Consider the following 26,058-nt stretch of genomic DNA (forward strand, 5'->3'; position numbering starts at 1 on the left):
TAAAGGCTATTCTTTCAAGTGAGTGCCTACCTTCATGAAATCTGCAATCTTAAACTAGCTCTTTCTATAGAGCTTGGTTTGTATTGGAGAAGAAAATCAAGTCTATGAGATTCCCAAGAGCAAAAACGTGGCCTTGTTGATCATGATATCTCTAGCCCCTTGCCAGGAATATAGTAGGTATGACTAGAAATTTATTAGTTAAATTAAGGTAGAAAAATCAATTCATAGTCAACTTTCAAGTAGCAAAACCTGAATACGCTAGATAGTACACAATGTCTCCTAAACTGATTTACATGTCTAAACTCAAGTTAAGCTTTCCTTTAAATACATTGATCTGTGTTCCTCTGATAAAGTTACAGAAATACTTCTTCCAGTTTCTGTTTTTCCAATGAAATCACAGGAGGTGTGACTTGTTTCAGGTATAAAGAATGTTCTTAGGGAAAAAAAAAAAAAAGCAATAAAATATATGTGCATCAAGCAATAGGATTTGTATAAATAAAACTCTAAAACCTTTCCAAGGGACATAAAAGAAGAGGTAAATAAAAAGGGAGTCATAGTTCTGGTTAGGAAAAGTTTTCAGAAAAGTTTTCAATCAGGAAGATGTCAATTTTTCTAAAAATAATAAATTTAAGACAATGTCAATTGAGTATCAATGGCTTTTTTAAAAATATAACTTCCCCAGATGATCCCGGGACAAGTGAGCCTGGTATATCTGAGGAATGGCACAGAGGCCCATGTTATCAGAGGATGCTGGAGCTGACTCACAGTGACCTGGGGGGTCAAAGAGGACTGGGCATGGAATTGACATATTAACAGAATTTTCTATTATGTGTGGTATAGACTATAAGCAGGGAAACAAGTGAGGAGGCCCTCATAGTCATCCAGGCCAGTGCTGAAGGTGACCTGGAGCAATGTGGTTGCAATGGAGGTGATGGGACGGGGTAGATTTGTGATCTGTTGAAAGCCAGCTTAACTGTTCAACAAATGGGATATGTACAGTGAGACAAAGTGTACAATCTAGGAGAACTCCTGGGTTTTAGGGCTGAACAACTAGACAGATGGTATTGCCACCAACTGAGCTGCAGAAGGTTGTAGGTAAAGCAGGTATTGAGGAAGACCAGGAGTTCAGTTTTGCACATGGTGACTCTGAGGTGCCTAGTAGCATCCAATGGAAATGTTGGATAAACTAGTCCAGAGTTCAGGAAAAGTCTGAGTTGGAGATATAAACTGGAAAATCATTATTATACAGATGGTGTCTAAAAGTCATGAGACAAGAAGAAATCATCAACGAGATGAGTGTAATATGACTGAGCCTTGTGCACATGAACATTAAAAGATTGAGAAGATGAGGATAAACCAACAACGGACATAGAAAAGGAGCAGCCAAGTAGGTAGGAGGAAAGTCAGGAGAGAAGCCAAGTGAAGATAGATCTTCAAGGAAGATGGGGGACCAGCTGAGTCCAATTCTGTTGATGGATCAAGATGGATCAATGTCCAGGCCCAAGAACTGAACGTTGGATTTAGTGTAAAAGTCACTGGTGGGACGTCCCTGGTGGTCCAGCGGTTAAGAATCCGCCTTCCAGTGGAGGGGACGTGGGTTCGATCCCTGGTTGGGGAACTAAGATCCCACATACCACGGGGCAACTAAGCCCGCCTGCCGCAACTAGAGAGAAGCCCGTGTGCCGCAACAAAGAGCCTGTGCACTGCAACTAAGACCCGACGCAGCCAAAAATAAATAAATAAATAAATATTAAAAAAAAAAAAAGTCACTGGTGATCTTGACAAAAGTACTTTTGTTGGAGTTGTGAGGCAAAAGCCAGTCTGATGTGGGTTTGACAATTAGAGAAGGGGGACTAGAGACAAAGAGTAGGAAAAAAACAACAAAAACAGAAAACTTTTTCAAAGAGTTTTGATGTAAAGGGGAGCAAAGACAGGAAGCACAGAAATGGATGTGGAAGGTAAAATAGAGAGAAGTTTGTATTTTTAAGGTGAAAATACAAGCATGTTTATGCTTTTATTGCTGAAGAGAACAATCCATTGAAGAGCAAAAACTGATGCTGAAGGAGAGAGAAAGAAGAATTGTTGAAGCAAGGTCTCTGGATGGGCAAGAGGGGATAGGATGTGGGGTCAAACAGAAGCATGGGCCATTCGTGGTGGAAACAGCCAGGCAGCCACAGATGTAGTTAGATGCCAGGGGGTGAGTGGAGGCAGTGGAGGGCATCTGGTAAAGTCCTCTTCTGGTGGTTTCAGTTTTCTCAGTGAAGTAGAAAGCCAGGGGACTTTCCTGGTGGTGCAGTGGTTAAGAATCCACCTGCCAATGCAGGGGACACGGGTTCGAGCCCTGGTCCGGGAAGATTCCACGTGCCGTGGAGCAACTAAGCCTGTGTGCCACAACTACTGAGCCTGCGCTCTAGAGCCCATGAGCCACAACTACTGAGCCCGCATGCCACAACTACTGAAGCCCGCACACCTAGAGCCCATGCTCTGCAACAAGAGAAGCCACCGCAATGAGAAGCCCGCGCACTGCAACGAAGAGTAGCCCTCACTTGCCGCAACTAGAGAAAGCCCACGCGCAGCAACGAAGACCCAACGCAGCCAAAAATAAATAAATTAATTAATAATAATTTTTAAAAAAGCCAGGTCACCTCCTGAGAGGGTAGGGGTTTGAGAAGAGAAGAGAGTTACAAAGTAGTCACCCAGCAGAGTGGAGGAGTGCAAGGGAAGAATATGGATGGGGACTGTCTCATCTAGGAGCAGAAAAGGACTTCAGGCATAAAAGAGATGGAAGAAGCCATGATGGAAAAGACTAAGGGACAAGGCTACTGAAAACAAACATTCCCTAACTCAAAATCAATATACAGACATCTAAGAAGTATTTTCCCAATCCTCCTGCTAAGTACAACAAAAAACTCTAGACATTATTTGTTTTAAATAAATATAAGAGGACTCTGAAAGTTTGGAGAGAAGAAGCAGACTGGTTAGGGACCTTGGGACTTGAGCAATGACATAGTGGTGAGTCCCCTGGATTTTCTTTTTTGATATATCTCAGACTTAAAGCAGAAGAAACTGGCAATCCAGGAATACCAACAAGCACAGATCAAAAAGAAGCATCAACAAAAGCCTGCATTCTCTAGACAAAGGACCAGAAAAGGAACAGCCTAGAAAGACAGAAAATCTTTAGACAAAAACCACTCTAACTCCAGCCATACACCATAGAAAAAACTGTGGCCTCACCCTCATCCACACCAGCAAAGACCCTGTGGGGAGCCCAGACTTCCACCTTCGCAGGGCTATAACAAGGTACCCAACATGCTACGTGGGCTACCTGGGTGGAGTCAGAAAAGGCCAAGTACGGAATAAGGACTTTCATCCCTGAGAGCCTGTAACCATCACCCTCCTGTCCTGTGGTGTCAGTAGAGACACTGGAACTCCCACAACCACCCAGCAGTAAAAAGAAGTGCCCCACCCTCAAGTGTCAACAGAGGTCTAGTGGGTCACCTAGACTTCCACTTCCACTTGGCAGTAACAAGGCAGCATCCCTCCCTTCCTACTGGAGTGGTGTCAAAGAAAGCCAACTAAAATGGAAAGATTAAATAGGATCCAGAATCTCAATAAAGTATGCAAATATCCAGGTTCCAACTGGAAATCACACATGTCTAAAACCAGGAAGATCTCAAACTAAAAGAAAAAAGAAGCAATAGATGCCAATACCAAGATGACAGAGATGTTAGAATTATCTGACAAAGATTTTAAACCAGCCATTGTAAAAATCCTTCAACGAGTAATTATTAATATGCTTGAAACAGATTAAAAAAATTAGAAAGCCACAGCAAAGAAATAAAATATCAGCACAGAAATAGAAGATATGAGGAAGAACCAAGTGGAAGTTTTAGAGTTGAAAAATACAACCGAAATAAAAAGCTCAGTGGGGACTTCCCTGGTGGTGCAGTGGTTAAGAATCCACCTGCCAATGCAGGGGACACAGGTTTGAGCCCTGGTCCGGGAAAATCCCACATGCCGCAGAGCAACTAAGCCCATGCACCAAAACTACTGAGCCCGAGTGCCACAACTACTGAAGCCCGAGCGCCTAAAGCCTGTGCTCTGCAACAAGAGAAGCCACCGCAATGAGAAGCCTGCACACCGCAACGAAGAGTAGCCCCCGCTCGCCACAACTAGAGAAAGCCGGCATGCATCAATGAAGACCTGACACAGCCAAAAATAAATAATAAATAAATAAATGTATTAAAAAGAAAATAAAAAAGCTCAGTGGATGGCTCGTTCAACAGCAGAATACAGGGGAGAGAGGAAAAAAAAATCAGGATTAGAAGACAGAACAATGGAAAATACCCAATCTGAACAACAGAAAGAAAACAAACTGAAACAAACTGAACAGAACCTCAGGGACCCCTGGGGCTGTAACAGAAAATCTTTGTTTCCTCACAGTCCCAGAAGAAGAGGAGAAAAGAGGGTAGGACTGAAAAAGTACTCAAAGAAATAACTGCTGAAAACTTCCCAAATTTGGCAAAACATAAACATATAGATTTAAGAAGCTGAGCGAACCCTAAACAGAATACACCCAAATAAATCCATGCCATAACACATCACAAGTGAACTTAGTTGAAAACTAAAGACAGAGAAAAAAGCTTAAGAGTAGCCAGAGAAAAATAACACATTGCCTATTGAAAAAAACAATTAGAATGACAGCAGAAACCAGGGAGGGTAGAAGGAAGGGGCACAGTGGCTTTCGGGAGCTGAAAGAAAAGAACTGTAGGTTAAGAATCCGCCTGCCAATGCAGGGGACACAGGTTTGAGCCCTGGTCCAGGAAGATCCCACGTGCCGCGGAGCAACTAAGCCCGTGTGCCACAACTACTGAGCCTGCGCTCTAGAGCCCAAGAGCCACAATTACTGAGCCCACGTGCCACAACTACTGAAGCCCGCGTGCCTAAAGCCCAAGCTCCGCAACAAGAGAAACCACCGCAATGAGAAGCCCGCACACCACAACGAAGAGTAGCCCCCGCTTGACGAAACTAGAGAAAGCCCACATGCAGCAACGAAGACCCAATGCAACGAAAGAAAGAAGAGAAAGAAAGAAAGAAAGAAAGAAAAGAGAGGGAGAGAGAGAAAGGAAGAAAGAAAGAAAAAGAAAGAAAGAAAGAAAGAGAAAAGAACTGTAATCCCAGAACCCTATGTCAAGTGAAAATATTTTTCAGGAATAAAGGGGAAATCAGGCATTCTTAGATGAAGGAAAACTAAGAGACTTTGTCATTCACAGACCTACCCCAAAAGAATGGCTAAAGGAAGTTCTTTAAATAGAAAAGAAACTCTAAAAGAAGGAACCCTGGAGCATCAGGAAGGAAGGAAGAACATAGTAAGCAAAAATATGGGATATCATATAATGGTAATATGAGGGACATTACATAGTGATAAAAGGGCCAATCCGCCAAGAAGACATAGCAATCCTAAATGTGTATATATTAAACAAAAAAGCTGCAAACTATGTGAAGCAAAACTGATAGAACTGAAAGAAGAAACAAACAAACTCACAATTACAGTTGGAGATTTCAAATTCCTCCATCAACAAATAGGTAGAACAACTAGACAGAAAATCATCAAGGATAGAGAAGAACTCAACAACACCATCAACCAACAGGATATAATTGACATTTATAGATTACTCCACCAAATGACAGCAGAACACACATTTTTTTCAAATGCCCGTGGAACATGGACCAAGATAAACCATATCCAAGGCCATAAACCTCAAGAAATTTAAAAGAATATAAATAATACAGAATATGTTTTCCAATCACAATGGACTCAAACCAGAAATCAATAATCTACAACACTTGAAAACTGAACAACACTCTCCTAAGTAATTAAAAAAGGAAGTCTCAAAGGAAATTAGAAAACACACTGAACTGGGACTTCCCTGGTGGTCCAGTGGCTAAGACTCCGTACTCTCAATACAGGGGGCCTGGGTTCGATCCCTGGTCAGGGAACTAGATCCCACATGCCACAACTAAGAGTTTTCATGCCGCAACTAAAACATCCTGCATGCTGAAACTAAGATCCGACACAGCAAAATAAATAATAAATATTAAAAAAAAGAAAAAGAAAACACACTGAACTGACAATTAAAATATATTGAAGTTTGTGGCACACAGCTAAAGCAGGGCTGAGAGGAAACTTTATAGCACAGACTGCATATGTTAGAAAAGAGGAAAAGCCTCATAACAATAATCTAAGCTTGCACCTCAAACACCTAAAAAAAAAAAAAAAAAAAAGAAAAGCAAACAAAACCCAAAACAAGCAAAAGGAAGTAAATAATAAAAAACAAGCAGAAACCAATGAAATTGAAAACAGAAAAACAATAAAGAAAGTCAATGGGGCTTCCCTGGTGGCGCAGTGGTTGAGAATCTGCCTGCTAATGCAGGGGACACAGGTTCGAGCCCTGGTCTGGGAAGATCCCACATGCCGCGGAGCAACTAGGCCCGTGAGCCACAACTACTGAGCCTGCGCGTCTGGAGCCTGTGCTCCGCAACAAGAGAGGCCACGATAGTGAGAGGCCCGCGCACCGCGATGAAGAGTGGCCCCCGCTTGCCGCAACTAGAGAAAGCCCTCGCACAGAAACGAAGACCCAACACATCCAAAAATAAATTAATTAATTAATTAATTAAAAAAATTTTTAAAAAAATAAAAAAAAAAAAAAAAAAAAAAGAAAGTCAATGAGGTGAGTTCCCTGGTGGCCTAGTGGTTAGGATTCTGGGCTTTCACTGCCATGGCCTGGGTTCAGGGAGCTGAGATCCCACAAGCCGCGTGGCATGGCCAAAAAAAAAAAAAAAAGAAAGAAAGAAAAATCTTTTTTGAAAAGATCAATAAAACTGACAAACCTCAAGTGAGACTGACAAAGAAAAAAAAAGAGAGAAGTCACAAATTCGTATTTTTTTATTAATTAATTAATTAATTAATTTTTGGCTGTGTTGGGTCTTCGCTGCTGCACGCAGGCTTTCTCTAGTTGTGGCGAGTGGGGGCTACTCTTCGTTGCGGTGTGCAGGCTTCTCATTGCAGTGGCTTCTCTTGTTGAGGAGCACAGGCTCTAGGCACGAGGGCTTCAGTAGTTGTGGCTCGCGGGCTCTACAGTGTAGGCTCAGTAGTTGGGGCGCATGGGCTTAGTTGCTCCGCAGCATGTGGGATCTTCCCAGACCAGGGCTCAAACCCGTGTCCCCTGCATTAGCAGGCGGATTCTTAACCACTGTGCCACCAGGGAAGCCCCACAAATTATTAATACCAGGAATAAAACAGAAGATAACACCACAGAATCTTCCAATGTATAAAGGACAATAAGGGAATACTACAAACAACTTTACACACACACATTTGACAACTCAGATAAAAAAACAAAAACAAAAACTACCACAGGGACTTCCCTGGTGGCACAGTGGATAAGACTCCGTGCTCCCAGTGTAGGAGGCCCAGGTTCGATCCCTGGTCAGGGAACCAGATCCTATATGCAACCGCAACTAGGAGTTCACATGCCACAACTAAGGAGCTGGCAAGCCACAACTAAGGAGCCCACCTGCCGCAACTAAGAACTGGCACAACCAAATAAATAAATAAATAAAATATTTAAAAAAAAAAACTACCACAATTTTCCCAATATGAAGTAAGTAATTTGAATAGCCCTGTAACTATTAAGAAAATTGAATTCATAATTTAATAATTCCTCCCCCACAATCTCCAAGCCTATATGGTTTCACTATAAAATTCTACCAAATGTTTATAGAAAAATGAACACCAATTCTACATAATCCCTCTCAGAAAATAGAAGAGGGAACAATTCCCAATTCATTTTATGAAGATAGCATTATTCTGATACCAAAACCAGACAAAGACAAGACAGAATAAAAAATGACAGACTAATATCTCTCATGACTATAGATGCAAAAATACTTAACAAAATATAAGAAAATAGAACTCAGCAGTATATAAAAAGAATTATACACTATGACCAAGTTGGGGGGTTTATTCCAGCAATGCAAAATTGGTTCAGGATTCAAACATCGATTGATGTAATTCACCGAATTAAGAGGTTAAAGGAGAAAAATCACATGATCACATTAATAAATGAAGAAAAAGAATTTGACAAAAGTCAATATCCATTCATGAGAAAACTCTCAGAAAAAAGAGGAAAAGAAGGTAACTTTCTCAACTTGATAAAGAGCATCTATCAAAAAACTACATCTGGGACCTCCCTGGTGGTCCAGTGGTTAAGACTCCGCACTTCCACTGCAGGGGGCACTGTGTTCCATCCCTGTTCGGGGAACTGAGATCCTGCATCCAGCATGGTGCGGCCAAAAAAACCAAACAAACAAACAAAAAACTACATCTAACATCATATTTAACAGTGAAATAGTGAATACTTCCCCATGAGATTGGGAACAAGGCAAAAATATCCATTCTCATCACTCTTATTCAACATAGTACTGGAAATTCTAGCCAGTGAAATAAGGAAATAAAAGGTAAACAGATTAGAAATGAAGAAATAAAACTGTCCCTATTTGCAAATAACATGATTATCTACATAGGAAATCCCAAGGAATCTACCAAAAAAAAATCCTAGAATTAATAAGGGCATTCAGGAAGGTTCACATGATACAAGATTAACATACAAAAATCAATTGCATTTCTACAAACTAGCAATGAAAATGTAGACAAAAAAATTAAAATTATAATACCATTTACAATGCCATTTTACAAAGTCAAATTAAGAGAGAAGCACTTAGGTATATAAGAAAACACATTAAGAGCTTATATGCTGAAAACTACACAATGCTGATGAAAGAAATTAAAGTTCTAAATAAATGGAGAGATATAACATGTCCATGTATTGGAAGACTCAAAATAATGTGTTAATTCTACCCAAATTGACCTATAGGTTTAACATAATCTCAGCAAGATTTTTCTCAATTTTCTAAATTATCCTAAAATTTACATGGAAATATCGGGTTGGCCAAAAAGTTTTCTGTAAGATGTTACGGAAAAACCCGAGCGAACTTTTTGGCCAACCCACTACAAAGGAATTAGAATAGCTAGAACAATTTTTTTCATTAGTTAATTAATTAATTTATTGTTGGCTGTGTTGGGTCTTCGTTGCTGCACACGGGCTTTCTCCAGTTGCGGCGAGCGGGGGCTACTCTTCGTTGTGGTGTGCGGGGCTTCTCATTGCGGTGGCTTCTCCTGTTGTGGAGCAGCGCAGGCTTCAGTAGTTGTGGCACACGGGTTCAGTAGTTGTGGTTCTCAGGCTCTAGAGCAGAGGCTGAGCAGTTGTGGTGCATGGGCTTAGTTGCTCCGAGGCATGTGAGATCTTCCCAGACCAGGGCTTGAACCCGTGTCCCCTGCGTTGGCAGGCAGATTCTTAACCACTGCGCCACCAGGGAAGTCCCCATTTTTTTTTTTTAAAGAATAAAGTGGGAGGCATCAGTCTAGTCAATTTCAAGACTTAGTATATGGCTATACTAATCAAGACTGTAGTATTCGTGAAGGGATAGATGCATAAATCAATGGAAGAAACTAGAGTACCCAGAAGTAGACCCACACAAATATGCCCAACTGATTTTTAACAAAGATGCAAACACAAGTCAGTGGAAGAAAGATAAGTCTCTTCAGCAAATGGTATGGTGCAACTGGACAGCCCTAGGGAAAAGAAAAAAATAAAAGAACTCTGACCTAATTCTCATACATAATACAAATATTAACTCAAAATGAAGTCACAGACTTAAATGTAAAAGGTAAACTATAGATAAAACTTTTGGAAAAACATATTAGAAAATCTTTGGGATTGCAGGCTAGGTAAAGAGTTCTTAAGACCTGATGCCCCAAACACCCAAAACCCAATCCATAAAAGAAAAATTAACAAACTGGACTTCATCAAAATTTAAAATGTTTGTTCAAAAGACTCTGCTGAGAGGATGAAAAGACAAACTATAGACTGGAAGAAAATATTTGCAAACCACATATCTGACAAAGCACTAGTATCTAGAATAAAGGACTCTTAAAACTCAATAATAAAAAAACAAATAATCCAATTAGAAAATGGGCAAAACACATGAACAAACATTTCACCAAACAGGATATACATATAGCAAATGAGCACAGGAAAAGATGTTCAACATCTTCAGCTATTAGGAAAATACAAATTAAAATGAGATATCACTACACACCTATCAGAATGGCTAAAATTAAGAACAGTGACAACACCAAATGTTGGTGAGGATGCAGAGAAACTGGATCACTCATACATTGCTGGTGGAAATGTAAAATGATATAGCTACTCTGAAAAAACTGTTTGGTAGTTTCTTTAAAAACTAACATGCATGGGACTTCCCTGGAGATCCAGTGGTTAAGACTCCATACTTCCACTTCAGGGTACACAGGTTTGATCCCTGATGGGCGAACTAGGATTCCACATGCTGATGCGTTGTGGCCAAAAAAAACAAAAAAACCAAAAAAAACCCCACTAAACATGCAACTACCACATGACTCAGCAATTATACTCCTGGGCATTTATCCCAGAGAAATGAAGACTGATTTTCTCAGAAAAACCTCTGTACATGAATGTTTACAGCATCTTTATTTATAATAGCCAAAAACTGAAAACAACCCAGATGTCCTTCAATGGATGAAAAGTTAAACATATTTGTAGTACATCCACACCATGGACTACTAAAAAGGAATGAACTATTCATATATGCAACAATCTGTATGAATCTCCAGAAAATTAGGTTGAGTTGAAAAAGCCAATCTGAAAAGTTTACATACTGTATAGTTCCATTTATATAAGTCTTGAAATTACAGGCTTATAGAGTTCAGATTAGTGGTTGCTGGGGTGGTTAAGGACTGGAGTGGGGTAAGGGAAGTGAATGTGGCTATTAAAGGGCTACATGAAGGATCCTTGGCATGATGGAATTGTTCTGTATCTTGACTGTAACAATGTCAATATTCTGGTTGTGATATTGTACTATAATTTTACAATATATTACCTCTGTGGAAGAACTGAGTAAAGGGTACGTGGGCTCCTTTTGTATTATTTATTTCTTTTTTTCCCTTTGTATTACTTCTTACAACTGTATGTGAATCTGTAAGTATCTCAAAATAAAAAAATTTAATTTAAAAAATGCACAAAATTAAATGATGAATGCAAAGCATGAAAAAGACTTGCCAAATATGATAAGAAATTAATAACCTTAATATGTCCAAAGGTTTTAGGGGTGGGGGAGTGACAGGTACAAACTATTGGGTGTAAGACAGGCTACAAGGATGTATTGTACAACTTGGGGAATACAGCCAATATTTTGTAATAACTGTAAATGGAGTGTAACCTTTAAAAATTGTATAAAAATCTTTAAAAATAATAAATTGGGGACTTCCCTGGTGGCGCAGGGGTTAAGAATCCGCCTGCCAATGCAGGGGACACGGGTTCAATCCCTGAACCAGTAAGATCCCACATGCTGCAGAGCAACTAAGCCCATGCGCCACAATTACTGAGCCTGCGCTCTAGAGCTCGCGTGCAACAACTACTGAGCCCATGTGCTGCAACTACTGAAGCCCGTGCACCTAGAGCCCGTGCTCTGCAACAAGAGAAGCCACCACAATGAGAAGCCCGCGCACCGCAACAGAGTAGCCCCTGCTCGCGGCAACTAGAGAGAGCCCACGCTGCAATGAAGACCCAACACAGCCAAAAGTAAATAAATAAAACAAAATAATAAATTCAAACATGTCCAAAGCTTTTATAAGTCAATAGAAAAACAAATGAGCAAAGAACACAAATAGGCATTTCACAAAGGAAAAATACAAACAGCTAATACGCATCAAAAAAATTAACCTCACCAACAATTAAAAGCAAGAAAAATTAAAACAATGCAAATTTTTCACCCATCAGACTAGCAGAGATTGTAAATTAGATGCCACAGAGTCTGCTGGGAAGTAAGAGCTCTTATACTATTGACAGGAATAGAAAATGACAGACTTTTATAGGAGGGCCATTTAGTAAAATGCATTAAAAACCATTTTAAAAAGTACATACCTTAAAAAAAAAGTACATACCTTTAATCACACTAATTTCAAGTCTAGACATTTATCCTAAGAAAATAATCAGGAACACATGCAGAGACTTATTTACAAAGATCTTCACTATGGCATATAATTTGTCATGTCCCCAGATAAGGGATTACTGGGTAAATGACAGCCATGTATTGAAATAAAATATAGAAAATGACGCCTGAGAAAAAAAATCACAAAAATATTGTGACATATCAAATGAAAAAAGCTGGTTACAAAACTATTGCAATATGTGACCCCAATTTTATTTCAAAAGATAACTTTTTTTAATACAAGTTTACCAAAAAGACTAGAAGAATTCACACAGAAAGCATAACAGTGGGGTGGTATCATGGGTGATAAATACATTGTTTTCTGTGTGCTTCTCTGCATTACCAAAATTTTTCTAGCAAAGACTGTGTGTTAAATTGCTTCAGCCATTAGAAGAAAAAAGCAGTAACACTTTTTTAAAAAGGAGCCCTGTGTGGTAAGGCAGGCAGTCAGTTCACACCCTTGGCCTGGGAACAAGCCAGACACTTTAAGGGCACTGAGCCTTTGGGCAAATGGCAGAGACATAACATGTTAGGCAGGAGCAGCCTCCCTTCCACCTCTGATGAGACATGACTCACCTTTCAGAGTTCCTGAAGTAGCTGCTAATAAGGGTGGATAAGTCTGAGCTGACCCGTCACAGGTGTGACATTTGGTTGATTTGTTACACTGTCCTGGTTCTTGATTCTACTACGATTGCTTCCATGTTCCTGAAAACCTTGAAACTGTTTTGCACACCTGACCTGAAGTCTTTATAAAGGGTGAAAGGACATAAATATCCACACAAAATTGTATACCCAATGGAAAAAGCTAGCCACCTCCCCCCAAATCATATCCCCCCACCCCAGATCACACCCTCACCTGTAACAAGCACTTGATCCGTTCTCCAGGGGTCATAATTCCCGTGGTGAATACACCAGATAACATCCCAGCTGCAAATAGTTGGGGGTAGCTGTATTGAAAACAAAAACAAGAGGCAAGAACCTGTGACTAACCACCCAGAACAGAGGCAATCCCAGCAAAGAGGACTTTGAAAGAAAAAATAAGTACTTGGACTGGGCAGAAGTCCAGCACAAATAAAGCATATTTCACACAAAACCCAAGTTCTAGGTATATTCTGACGTCAAATTTCCCAAGGCAGGGGTCTCAGTGCCAAGAGCAATATGAGCTTGGTCATGAGGCCCACATGCACACTCAGATGGCCTCACCCATGGGAGAAGTTTCCTCCCCGGCCTGCCATGCACAGTGACTATGGACGAGTTTCCAGGCCTCTCTGTGCCTTGATCTGTAAAGTTCAGGGTTGTTGTGGAAAAAAGCCTCTAACCCAGAATGTAGACCTCAGTCAACCCCAGTTCCCCTCCAATCTCGCCTCCTCTGGATCACCAAGGGCCTGAGAACATTTTAAGCCAAGATTCACAAAGGACGGAGGAACGGCTGTGGCCACTTCCACAGGCTAAGGGGCAGCCAAGCCAGTTGTGAGGAATGTGTCATAAGATGCTAGGAAGGGCCCAGTCAGGGATGGTACCCAGAGACATGATGGGTCCTGTGGCCTTCCATGCAGGGAATAGTCCCCCAGTGGCCAGAGATATGGATTCTCACCATGGCCCTCACAGAATGAACCACACTGAATATATGGAGGAATTGGAGGCTCCTAGCGGCACTGCTTGTCCCACCTCCGGCATCTCCTTTTCTTTCTAAGATTAGCTATACCAGACTGGTCCGGAGGCAGTGGAGCACAGAGCTACAATTAGCATTTCAATAGTGTCCCCACAATTTAGCAAATGTTGTTGAAAAACTTCACTTTCTTGCCTGAGCCGCAGGCCCCTCCTAACCCCAAGCCTCTGACAGCTGAGCCTTCAGGCCTGTCCCACCCTACAAGGAGCCCAAAACCTGGAGGACAGATGTCAAATGGGGAAAGGGAGACATCCACTTCGGGTCCTTCCTTCCAGGCAGGGCACCAGTCTCAATGGTCCTGTTTTTTCCAGGCACTCACACAACTACCTCAGGCATGCAAGCCCAGCACACAAGCTGACTGTTCAACAGTCAGGAGACTTGCTTTCATGCATGGCCTCCTTTACAGTCTCAGTTCACACCGCTGTCCCCAAGAGGAGCCCTCTCAGCAATGAAACTTCCCCTCATGAGACCAACATCTATTCTTCCATGTATGCCCAGACCTTAGGCTGGACATACCTCCATCTCCCAGGACTGAAGACTTTCCTCTGAACAGGGTCTCTGTGTGTGCACAGGGTACCATGCAGACACCCTACGTGGGTGGCCCATTCTGCCACCCTTCACCCCCACACCAGGGAAGCATCTGTGAGTGCTGGACCCAAGGTCCTGGTAATGTTCCTTTCCATACCGTCCCCAAACACTACTGCAGGGAGTGGAAGGTGGCAGGGTTGGCATTCAGGATTAAGAGCACGGCAGGATTATGGGGGCAGGGACCTGAGTGTCTCAATCTTTGCTTAAGCAGGAAGGGTGCTTCTCTGAGGACTGACACGATAGTATAGGGAATACAACCCACAGGCTGAAGTACTAGCAGTGAACCCACGGGGGTTCTTGTGCATGGCCCTTGTGAGCTGGCACATGAGCTAAAAGACCAGGTGCTCAGTGAGGACATGTGTCCATAGGACATTTGGACTACCAACAGTCAAACACAGTTTCAAAAGGAAGCCCCACACACCCACATTTGGGGCCACCTGAGGCTTTTTATAGAAGCTGGTCACATTCAGAGGGTCACAAGGACTCCAAAAATAGAGTTTCACATTACGAGCATTTCTATCTATGTCCAGACCCTTACTCAGCCTGCTGTGGCCTGAAGTGGTGACAGAAAACAACCGCATGGCACCCTGGGCTGCCTCCCTTGAGCTCCTAATCCCAAGCCTACCAGGGTCCTGTGCTGCCTGCAGCCCCTCCCAGGAGTTGTCAGCCTGCACAGCTCAGACTGAGTGTGCCTTGTCATCCCATGTTTCAACTCAGAATTCCCCTGCATCCCAAGAAGCCTGTTTTCATTAACTACTTTGTAAATTCTGAACTATAATTCTGCCTCATCTGCCTCTTCATACCCAAATCTAACTTAAAGTTTACTGAAAGGAAATATACTAATTTATTTCACTTTAACAGAGAAACCAGGGACTTCCCTAGTGGTGCAGTGGTTAAGAATCCGCCTGCCAATGCAGGGGACACAGGTTCAAGCCCTGGTCTGGGAAGATCCCACATGCCGCGGAGCAACTAAGCCCATGCACCACAACTACTGAACCTGCGCTCTAGAGCCCGCAAGCCACAACTACTGAGCCCGCATGCCACAACTACTGAAGCCCGCACACCACAACTACTGAAGCCCGCACACCACAACTACTGAGCCCGCGTGCCTAGAGCCCGTGCTCCGCAACAAGAGAAGCCTCCGCAATGAGAAGCCCGCACACTGCAAAGAAGAGTAGCCCCCGCTTGCCACAACTAGAGGAAGCCCGTGCACAGCAACAAAGACCCAATGCAGCCAAATTAATTAATTAATTAAAATTTTAAAAAACCCAGAGAAACCAGTATCTGAAATAATTATATTAAAATGAAGTAAAACAAAAGTTGGAACCTTCCCTTCTCCCAACCAGGTGATGGGAAACAAGGCTGCTGCTGTCATTACTGCACCACCAGGTACCTTCGTGGCACACACATTTTAGCATTCAGACCTCCCAATGCTGTGGGGTTAAGTGATACTACCTCACAGAAGAAATTATGACAACCTAATAAGGGGGTGGGGGAGGGATCTGAGTTTTTCTTTTTCCCTTTTGGTTCACAGGGCAAAGGAAAACTCAAGTACCTCCCTCACGTGGAGCAACCAGGAGCTAGCCCTGGGGACCCAGGAGGACAGCCACTGCCTGTCAGCCAAGGTTCTTCCCCTTAACCTGTGTCATACCACCAAGCAGAACAGCATCGAGTCCTCCAAGCTTGTAAGTACTCACCTGAGCACATCCTCTGGGTGTTTTTGTTGCAGTTTCTTCCCCAAACCAAACCCAAAGAAGCACACGGCAAACATGGGGGTGACCCCAATGATGGGGGCGGCCATGCCCCGATATAGACCCGTGATGCCCTGCAAGGAATCACAGAAGTGGAAGCTGTTTACAGACACAGCTAACTTTTACATCACTGAAACAGGGAAGCAGTGTGTCCTCTGACCTGTGGCCTCCTTCCTTCACCTCCCCTCCAAGCAAGGAGAGCTTTTAAAAGGAAGAATACTCCCACATTTATCAGAAACAGTTGTCTTCTTATACACTGCTGGAGAAACTGAAAACAGCTCCTATTCTGGAAGGCAATCTGGAAATATGCAGCTTACACTTTCATCAGAAAATTCTCTGTCTAGAAACGTATTCTAAGGAAATACTCAGATATAATAAAGAATGACATCAGGAATTTATTAAGTAGCAAAATTCTGGAATGAACCTAAAAATTCCCAAATAGGAGATTGAGACACATTATGGGAACTCCATAAATGGACTATCACATAGCCATAAAATCACGTTGTAACATGAGAAGAGACTACTAAGTGAAAAAAAAGCAGGCTACAGGGACTTCCCTGGTGGCGCAGTGGTTAAGAATCCGCCTAACAATGCAGGGGACACGGGTTCGATCCCTGGTTCGATCCCTGGTCCCGGAAAATCCCACATGTCGCAGAGCAACTAAGCCCGTGTGCCACAACTACTGAGCCTGCGCTCTAGAGCCCACGAGCCACAACTACTGAGCCTGCGTGCCTAGAGCCCATGCTCCGCAACAAGGGAAGCCACCACAATGAGAAGCCCACGCACCACAACGAAGAGTAACCCCCACTCGCCACAACCAGAGAAAGCCCGCATGCAGCAATGAAGACCCAATGCAGCCAAAAATAAATAAATAAATAAATAAATAAAGCAGGCTACAAAACAGAATGTACAATGTGACTTCTTTGGGGTGACATTAGAGGTGTAAGAAATTTTTGTATTTCCCAAGTATTAAGACATGAGGGGAGTTCCCTGGTGGCCTAGTGGTTAGGATTCCAGGCTTTCACTGCTGTGGCCCAGGTTCAATCCCTGGTCGGGAAACTGAGATCCCTCAAGCCGCCCAGTGTGCCCCCCCCAAAAAAAAGACATGGGGTTTTTACTGTTAAAGACAATAGCAAGACTGCACATCAATTTTCACTAGTACAGTTTGATAATGAAAGCAACTATGTAGTAGCCAATAAATAGACAAATAGATATCCCAACCAAACAAGTTAGTAAATCAAGGAAGAGGAAGATCTGAGACCAAGGGTTTGGCCCAAGAGATGAAGGGGATTTCCAGGATGGTGTCTGGTACAGTGGGCCTGGGAAGAAACCAGCCTACATGGAAGTATGAGGATAGAGGACTCCGGGGGGAGTATGAAGATAGAGGACTCCGGGAGGAGTTTGTTTTTTCCAAGAAGAACAAAGCAAAACAATAAACATTGTAACAACAGATTATAACTGTTTAGGCAGTGTGGAAAACCAAACAAAAAGGTATTCTACAGAGCATTTAGGGTACAGGATGACAGAGGCAGAGATTCAAAGAAACACAAGCAAAAGAAACTGATGCAATTTTCAACCCAACCTCAAGAAAAACAAAAAGTTGTACAAGAAATGAAATGCACGTCATAGAACATTACTTAGTTAACAGAGAAAAACATATATAAAGTTGTAATCATGAAAACACTGAATTGTACTAAACCACAAAGTATGATAAAATTACATGGGCAGGGCAGAAAGGTGATAAGGAATGCAAGAGTTAAAATCATCTACCACAAATAGGTAGCTAAAACACATTTTTTTCTCTTTTTTTTAATTGGAGTATAATTGCTTTACAATGTTGTGTTAGTTTTATTTTATTTTTTAAATAAATAAATTTATTTATTTATTTATTTATTTATTTATTTATTTTTGGCTGCGTTGGGTCTTCATTGCTGCGCGTGGGCTTTCTCTAGCTGTGGTGAGCAGGGGCTACTCTTTGTTGCCGTGTGCGGGCTCCTCATTGCGGTGGCTTCCCTTGTTGCGGAGCACGGGCTCTAGGTGCGCGGGCTTCAGTAGTTGTGGCTCACAGGCTCTAGAGCGCAGGCTCAGTAGTTGTGGCGCACGGGCTTAGCTGCTCCACAGCATGTGGGATCTTCCCGGACCAGGGCATGAACCCGTGTCCCCTGCATTGGCAGGTGGATTCTTAACCACTGCACCACCAGGGAAGTCCCTGTGTTAGTTTTAAAACACATTTTTAAATGTATAAAATATACGTGTGCATCTAGGCAGAAAACAGCATTAACAACTGAGAGAGCTGAAAGTAACCTCTAGAGAATTGGGGTGGGAGGACTACTTTGTTACAAGTCCTTCAGTAGCAAACTAAGTGCTTGTATAATTTTAATACAAATAAGGGATAATTTTTAAAACAAAACACAAAAAAATGTTAAAGTTGCTCCCTACATAAAGTAGCAGGAGAAACAGGGTGGAGTTGCACACTGAGAGTGTCCACAGACCTAGGCTGGAGAACCTGCCTCGCTACAGACCCCGGCCATTCACAACCCATCTTCTTTCCAGAACTCAAGGGGCACAACTGTACCCGTCAGTACTCCTCCCAGATCCTGCAAAGGTCTAGCACTGCTACAGGCTGTAAGCAGACTCTCCAAGGACAAAGTGCAGAGGAGGTAAATAGGAAAGGTTAATAGGAAGAGAAGGTTCTGAGAAGGATCTGCAAAAGCAGCATGTGACAAAGCCCCCCAAAAGCCCCTCCCACAGCTTCCCACCTGGGCTGAGAGGATGCCCAAGGCCTGAGGGCCAAACCCACGCCTCCCAACAACTCCTCTAGCCTTCCTTCCACTGTCTGGCCTACCCAGTTCCATGCAGCACAACCAAGACCCGTCTGGCAGCACCAGAAAGCAGAGAGCTCAATCTGGCACAGCAGAACCCAGAGACAAGCACAAATATAAACTAAGGAAGCCTATTCAACTCTGCAGGGAGTTGGGTTTATACGAGCCATTCTCATCAGGCCTCCAGCACCCAGCACACTGCCCAGGCGCTGAATAGGTCCTCAATAACATTTGCTGACCAAGAGGCATGAAATCCTGCCTCTCTGTAAAGGCAGAGAACTCTTAGCTGACTTGAAGCCCAAAGCCTCCACTGGACACCGATCAGACTCCATTCTGGGCTGATGAAAGGAAGAGAGCCTTACAGAAGAAAAGGCAGCACTGTCTCACGCATGGGTGGTTGGGTAGACTCCACCTCAAAATCTTCCTCCCATGCCTGGGTCCTGCAGGAACCCTGGGAACAACTCTTCCTCCCAGACCGAGTCCATCACTCAACAGCATCCCCTCTTTATCTGGGTGACACCTGCTTCTTAGTTTCTGTATATTTAATAAACACTATATATATATTTATTCATATTAGAGTTATATTTTAGGAAACAAAGGAAAAGTTCTCAACAAGGTCTTGTCACATATGTGCTAATGAAGTCAGTAATAAACATCACTAGTAATTAAAACTTTTTTAAAATCCCATGTTTTCACTTTAAGAAATATCTGAAAAATTACTATGTAATTCAATAACCTCAAACCAATTTAGTTTCCTTTAGTTAGTTTAGTCTAGGGGTTTGAAGACTCTGCTGGCCTCTTTCACTGTTCCTCAGACTGGCTGACTCTTCCTCCAGATTTTATGTGAACTTCTGACACTGATCCCTGTCAAATTGACTGATCCAGATTTGCATTTTCTTCTATTTCATGTCTCCAACTATTCCTCATGAATTCCCTGTGGTCTAAATTCTGCCTTCCAAAAGAGAGAACCATTTTAGAACCATTTTATTAGCTTCAGTCATTCACATAAAACAGTAGCTGGAACTATCAAAGACTCCAGAGCGATGACAATAGGAGGGCATAGGATGGCACGGTGAGAGAGCCACAGCTGTGGGCTAGACCTCCAGCAGAACTACGCAAAGTCACCCTATCCCCCAGAGAAGTAACAAATCAACCCTGAGAATCTGTTCCTCTGAATAAGAGAAATGCCCAGCACCAAGATTCTGTACCTCTCTCATAAGAGTCTTCCGGAAACAGTCAAAGGTCCCAGAATACATGGGAGGCTGTCCAGGCAAACTTGGGGGCTGCGTCTGCAGTCGGACCTGAAACCAGAAGTTAAAATACAGTCATTTCCCAGAATCAGAACTGCCTGTCGGCATCGATGGTCCAACTGTCTGCTGAACTCTTAACAGAGAAAGCTGCACCTCTGTGCACGTCTTCAGCATTCACTTTATCTGCTGGATTCAGACTTCTCCTTCCTCCAGTTTATTCAAACCCTGTACACACAAGTCATTAGTAGCATGCTTTTGGAGAGAGTGACAGTTTCTCTGATTTCCTCAGCCACTTACTTTTGCTATTTATTTCTTACCTAATGGATCCCACAATGATCCAGTGGAATAGGTACTACCAGTTTACAAATGAGGAGGCTGGGTTTAGTGAGTTCAAATCATGTGCCAATGAATGCAAAGCTCAGTTCAGCTCTAGGCACTCTCCACATGCATTTGAAGTGCCTTGCCGGTGGTTAGGTAAGGTGCTCAACAAAGATATTTTGGAGTGAGGTGGATTTGATCCTACTTTTCTTGGTCCTCATCCTTCTCCACCGTTTGGTGTATCCAATGCTTCAAACTGTCTCTCTCTTTAAACCTCCTTTCTTGGTACTCCTTCCTTTGTCTCCTTTTCTACCCCAGGCGTCCTCCAAGGCTAAGTACCCTACTCATCTGTTCCACTATCCCTTTCAGAAAACTCAGATTCCAGGACTTCAGCTTCTGCTCAGTGATGACTTTTACTCAGCCATCTTCAGACCTCCTCTCCCCACCTTTTGGGGTACATTTCAAACTGCCTGGAGAAGCTCTCCCTACTCAAATCACCTCCAGAATCTCATCCTTTTGATGAATCACCCATTTGTGCCAGAGCCATCAGGCTACCCTCCTTCTCAGGATTTGAAACTCTAGCATCCGACCACTTCTTGTTACTTCTCCTCCTCTTATTCACATGAGCACCAAGGCTTTTGGAGAGTTCCTTCAAGATTCTTCCAGAATCCTAATTTCTTCCTCTCTCCATCTGAAGTCTTCTCCTAGGCCAAGTCCTCACCTATTCTTACCCAGTGTGATGGTTTTCAAATATGCCCACTAACTCTTTGACACTCTTCCCCTTCAAAAGTTAATCCTAATTCCCCTCCCCTTGGATGTGGGCCAGACTCAGTGACTCACTTCTATCGAACAGAATGTAGTAGTTTTGATGCTATGTGACTTCTCCAAGGCTAGGTGACAGAAAAGTCAGCTTCTGCCTGTCTTCATCTCTGGTTATTTGCTTTGGGGAAAGTCAGCCACCATGTTATGAGGATACTCAAGCAGCCTGAAGAGGTCACGTGTGGAGGAAAGAAGGCCTCCTGACAACAGCCAGCACTAACTGCCAGCGTGTGAATGAACCACACAGAAGCCAATCCTTCAGATTAGTACAGTCCTGGCCAACATCTTTTTGTTGCTTTTGGTTGAAGGAGAGGGTCTTTGGTTCAGTATTGGGTTTTTTTAAACAGCTTTATTAAGATATAATTCGTATACCATAAAATTCACCCATTTAAAGTATACAGTTAAGTGTGTCTTAGTGTATTTGCAGAGTTGTGCAACCTTCATTATAATCAGTTTTAGAATATTTTCATCACCCCAGAAAGAAACACCACACCCATTAGTAGTCACTCCCTATTCCCCTCTCCTCTCAGCCCCTGGCAATTACTAATATAGCTTCCATCTCTATGGATTTGCCTATTCTGTATATTTCATAAAAATAAATCATACAATATGTGGTCTTTCACACTTGGCTTCTTTTACTTAGCATAATGTGTTCAAAGTTCATCTATGTTGTAGAATATATCAGTCCTTCATTCCTTTTTATGGGTAAGTAATATTCCACTGTACAAATATACCATGTTTTGTTTATCTGCTCATCAGATAATGACAAATTACATTTTTTCCACTTTTATTATTATGAATAATGGTGCTATAAACTTTTGTGTGCAGGTTTTTGTGTGGATATTATGTTTTCAATTCTCTTGGATATTATATTATCCAAGCATAATTGTATTGGTCAAGATTCTCCAGAGAAATAGAACTAACAGGATATGTAGATTTATTTATTTGTTTGTTTGTTATAAGGAATTGGCTCACACAATTATGGAGGCACACAAATCCTAAGACCTGCAATCAGTAAGCTGGAGACCCAGGAAAGTCAATGGGATAGTTCTAGTTCAAGTCTGAAGACCTGAGAACCAGGAGAGCTGATGGTCCAAGTCCCAGTTCAAAAGCTGGCAGAGAAACTAACACAACATTGTAAAGCAATTATACTCCAATAAAGATGTTAAAAAAAAAAAAAAAAAAAAAGCTGGCAGGCTCAAGACCCAAGAAGAGCCAATGCTTCAGTTTGAGTCCAAAGGCAGGAAAAGACCAATGTCCCAGCTCAATCAGTCAGGAGGGAGGAGTTTCAGCTTTTTGTTCTATTGAGGCCTTCAACTGACTGGATGAGGGCCACCCACGTTAGGGAGGGCAATCTACTTTACTTAGTCTACCTTAAATGTTAATCTCATCCAAAAACACCCTCACAGATACACCCAGAATAATGTTTGACCAATATCTGAACACCCCACAGCCCAGCTGACACATAAAATTAACCATCACAGGAGAATTGCTGGGTCATATGCTAACTCTATGTTTAACCTTTTGAGAAACTGCCAGACTGTTTTCCAAAGAGCATTGTATGAATGTTCCAGTTTCTCCACATCCCATCATCTGTTATTTATTTATTTTTAATTATAGCCATCATAGTGGGTGTTAGGTGGTATCTCACTGTGATTTTTATTTATATTTTCATGATGGATAATGATGTAGCATATTTTTCATGTGTTTATTGGCCATTTGCATATCTTCTTCGGAGAAATGTCTATTCAGATCCTTTGCCCATTTTTTTCCTTAACAATTTTATTTTATTTTATTTTATTTTTTATTTCTTTATTTTTTTGGCCGCACTGCATGGCATGCGGAACTTCCCTGACCAGGGATCAAACCCGCGCCCCCTGCAGTGAAGGCACGGAGTCTTAATCACTGGACCACCAGGGAAATCCCCAGTTTTTTTGTTTTTTTGTTTTTTTACTGTCATAAAATACACATAAAATTTACCATCTCAACCATTTTTAAGTGTATAGTTCAGTGATATTAAATACATTCATAACGTTGTGCAACCATCACCACCATCCAGAATTCTTTTTGTCTTATAAAACTGAATTAGTTTACTACTTAGTAAATTAGTTCACTTAGCCTAATGTTTTCAGTATTCATCCATGTGGTTGCAAGGTCAGAATTTCCTTCTTTTTAAGGCTGAATAACACCCCATTGTATGTATATGCCACATTTTGCTTATTCATTCTTCCATTTGTGGACACTTGGGTTGCTCCCACGTTTCAGCTATTGTGAATAATGCTGCTATGAACAGGGGTGTACAAATATCTCTTCAAGACCCTGCTTTCAATTCTTTTGGGTATATATCCAGAAATGGAATTGCTGGATCATATAGTAATCCTATTCTTAATTTTTTGAGGAACTGGCATACTGTTTTCCACAGTCACTGTACAATTTTACATTCCCAACAACAGTGCACAAGAGTTCCGAGGTCTCCACATCCTCGCCTAATAATAACACTTATTATTATTATTATTTTTTGGCCGTGCTGTGCGGCATGCAGGATCCTAGCTCCCCGACGAGGGATGGAACCGTGCCCGCTGCAGTGGAAGTACGGAGTCCCAGCCACTGGACCACCAGGGAAGTCCCTATTGTTGTTTGAAGCCACTAAGTTTTGGGGTAAGTTGTTACACCGCCAGAGATAACTGATATACCCAGTTATATACTTCTGCAGTCTTTTTCCTTGTTATTTTTCCTGCTCTGAGTTCTGCTTCCTAATCCTTCTCAGGTTGCTATCATACTAACTTTTCCAAGACACCATTTTCATCCTGCTGTTCCTCTATTTCTTTAAATTTCTCATTCCTGATTTTGTTAGGGCCTTATGTCCCACACTAAGGAACTCACTCTCTAGGCAATGGAGGTGACATGCATATCTGAGGAGTTTATAGGACACAACAGCAGAAATGTCCAGAGGCTCCCACTGCTTTGCATCCAAAATCCCTTATTTGGTCTTCAGATCCTCCATGGTCAGGCACAACCTGTCCAAGTTAGTAGAGAGAGAGAAATGGACCAAAACTTCTGACTGATATCTTTTTGTGATTTTGTATAAATCTGTCTCATCATGACATCTGCCACCCAGGCCCAGCAAGAACATTAAAGTTCTCCATGGCTGGTCTTATTTTACAGCCTGCTCCCACTGTCAAGCCTATATCCACCTTCACTCCTGCCTTCCCCCTACCCAGAATGTCTGGGTCTCCCTACTTCTCCAGTCAGAACTCAGCCAGCCCTTCATCACCTGCCATAAAGCCTTTCCAAACTGAAGTGCTGCACCTCTTGCCTTCCCAGACCACAGTTAGTCACCTTGGACCTCTGAAAGTGCCTCTAGGCCAAGCTTTGATTGGAGGCCATCTGGCTCTTTGAGGTCAAAAGGACAGTAGTCGGCAATTTGTGGTTTTGGCTTAAGCTAAAAGGAGACTTTCTGGCTATTAAAAATGCAGTGAGCATTTTCAGTCATTTCCATTTCAGTACAGAGATCCTCGGGCCCTTCCTGGGAATGACATCTGATTGGGGAGGAAGGGCAAGAGGATATGGAGGTAGGAGCAACATTTGTATTAGGGAGCAACAGGGTTTCGTTTTTCTTTAAAGAGAGGCCCCAGATGCCTAGAACTAACAAGATCAAGAGTAGAAAGAGAGGGACTTCCCTGGTGGCTCAGTGGTTGAGAATCCACCTGCCAATGCAGGGGACACGGGTTCAAGCCCTGCTCTGGGAAGACCCCACATGCCGCGGAGCAACTAAGCCCGTGAGCTACAACTACTGAGCCTGCGCTCTAGGGCCCGCGAGCCACAACTACTGAAGCCCGCGTGCCTAGAGCCAGCCACCGCAATGAGAAGCCCGCACGCTGCAACGAAGAGTAGCCCCGCTCGCCGTAACTAGAGAAAGCCCGCGTGCAGCAACAAAGGCCCAAAGCAGCCAAAAATAAATAAATAAAATAAAAAGAAATTAAAAAAAAAAAAAAAAGAGTAGAAAGAGAGGTCAGACAATTCTTCTCCCTTACATCAGTGCTGCTTAGAACGACAACTGTCTGGGAAGCCCTAACACACATGGCATTTACCAATTACTGAATAAACATCTGATTTTGTGTTTCACAGTGCCCAAACCAGCCCAGTTGCTTTAATCCTGGTCCTGTGATAGAATGACCCCAGATCCTCTCCTAGATGAAAGGCAGCAAAGAGCTTGCTGCCCAAACTTGCCTGGAGAATGTCCCCAAAGCAATTTCCCTGTGGAGGAAACCCAATACAACATTCCAATAAGTCTCCTACACAGGCTTCATGCCTGCTCCCTACAGGCTCACCCTGGCCATGATCTGTCAATTTCCTCCAAGTGTGTGCAGAAATAAGGTTAGAAAACTAGGATGAAGCTTTGAATGCTAAGTCACAGGGTATGGACTTTGGTCTCCAGCAAGGCCTTGCTTAAAGTGTTGCAGGGGAAAGAGCTGATGCATAATGTGAGGATAAGTAGGGAACAAGCCCTGATGAGTTTCCCCCTTCCTGGAGCCTCAATCTGACCATGGCTTCCTCATCAGGTTGTTGCGGGGATCAGCCTTGCCCTGGGAAAGCTGATCACTTGCTTTCCCTGGAAGGAGCTCAGTTACTGAGGACATCATCGCTTCCCACAGGAGGCCACTCAGGCTAACATGGGGTGACAGGCTGAA

The 26,058-nt window shown here is 42.6% G+C and overlaps 1 protein-coding gene across 1 annotated transcript in view; it reads right to left on the reverse strand.

Annotated features, from left to right (window-relative positions):
• SLC25A20 (solute carrier family 25 member 20) overlaps positions 1-26,058 on the reverse strand; it is a 31,730-nt gene that overhangs the window by 4,969 nt on the left and 703 nt on the right. The window contains exons 2-4 of the mRNA XM_061195356.1: positions 20,189-20,281; positions 16,105-16,232; positions 13,007-13,097 (exon numbers count right to left, since the gene is read on the reverse strand). Coding sequence (XP_061051339.1) covers positions 13,007-13,097; positions 16,105-16,232; positions 20,189-20,281 — 312 coding nt within the window. The remainder of the gene's footprint in view (positions 1-13,006; positions 13,098-16,104; positions 16,233-20,188; positions 20,282-26,058) is intronic.

Source organism: Eubalaena glacialis, chromosome 7 (assembly GCF_028564815.1).
Source record: "Eubalaena glacialis isolate mEubGla1 chromosome 7, mEubGla1.1.hap2.+ XY, whole genome shotgun sequence".
Lineage (NCBI taxonomy): Eukaryota > Metazoa > Chordata > Mammalia > Artiodactyla > Balaenidae > Eubalaena > Eubalaena glacialis.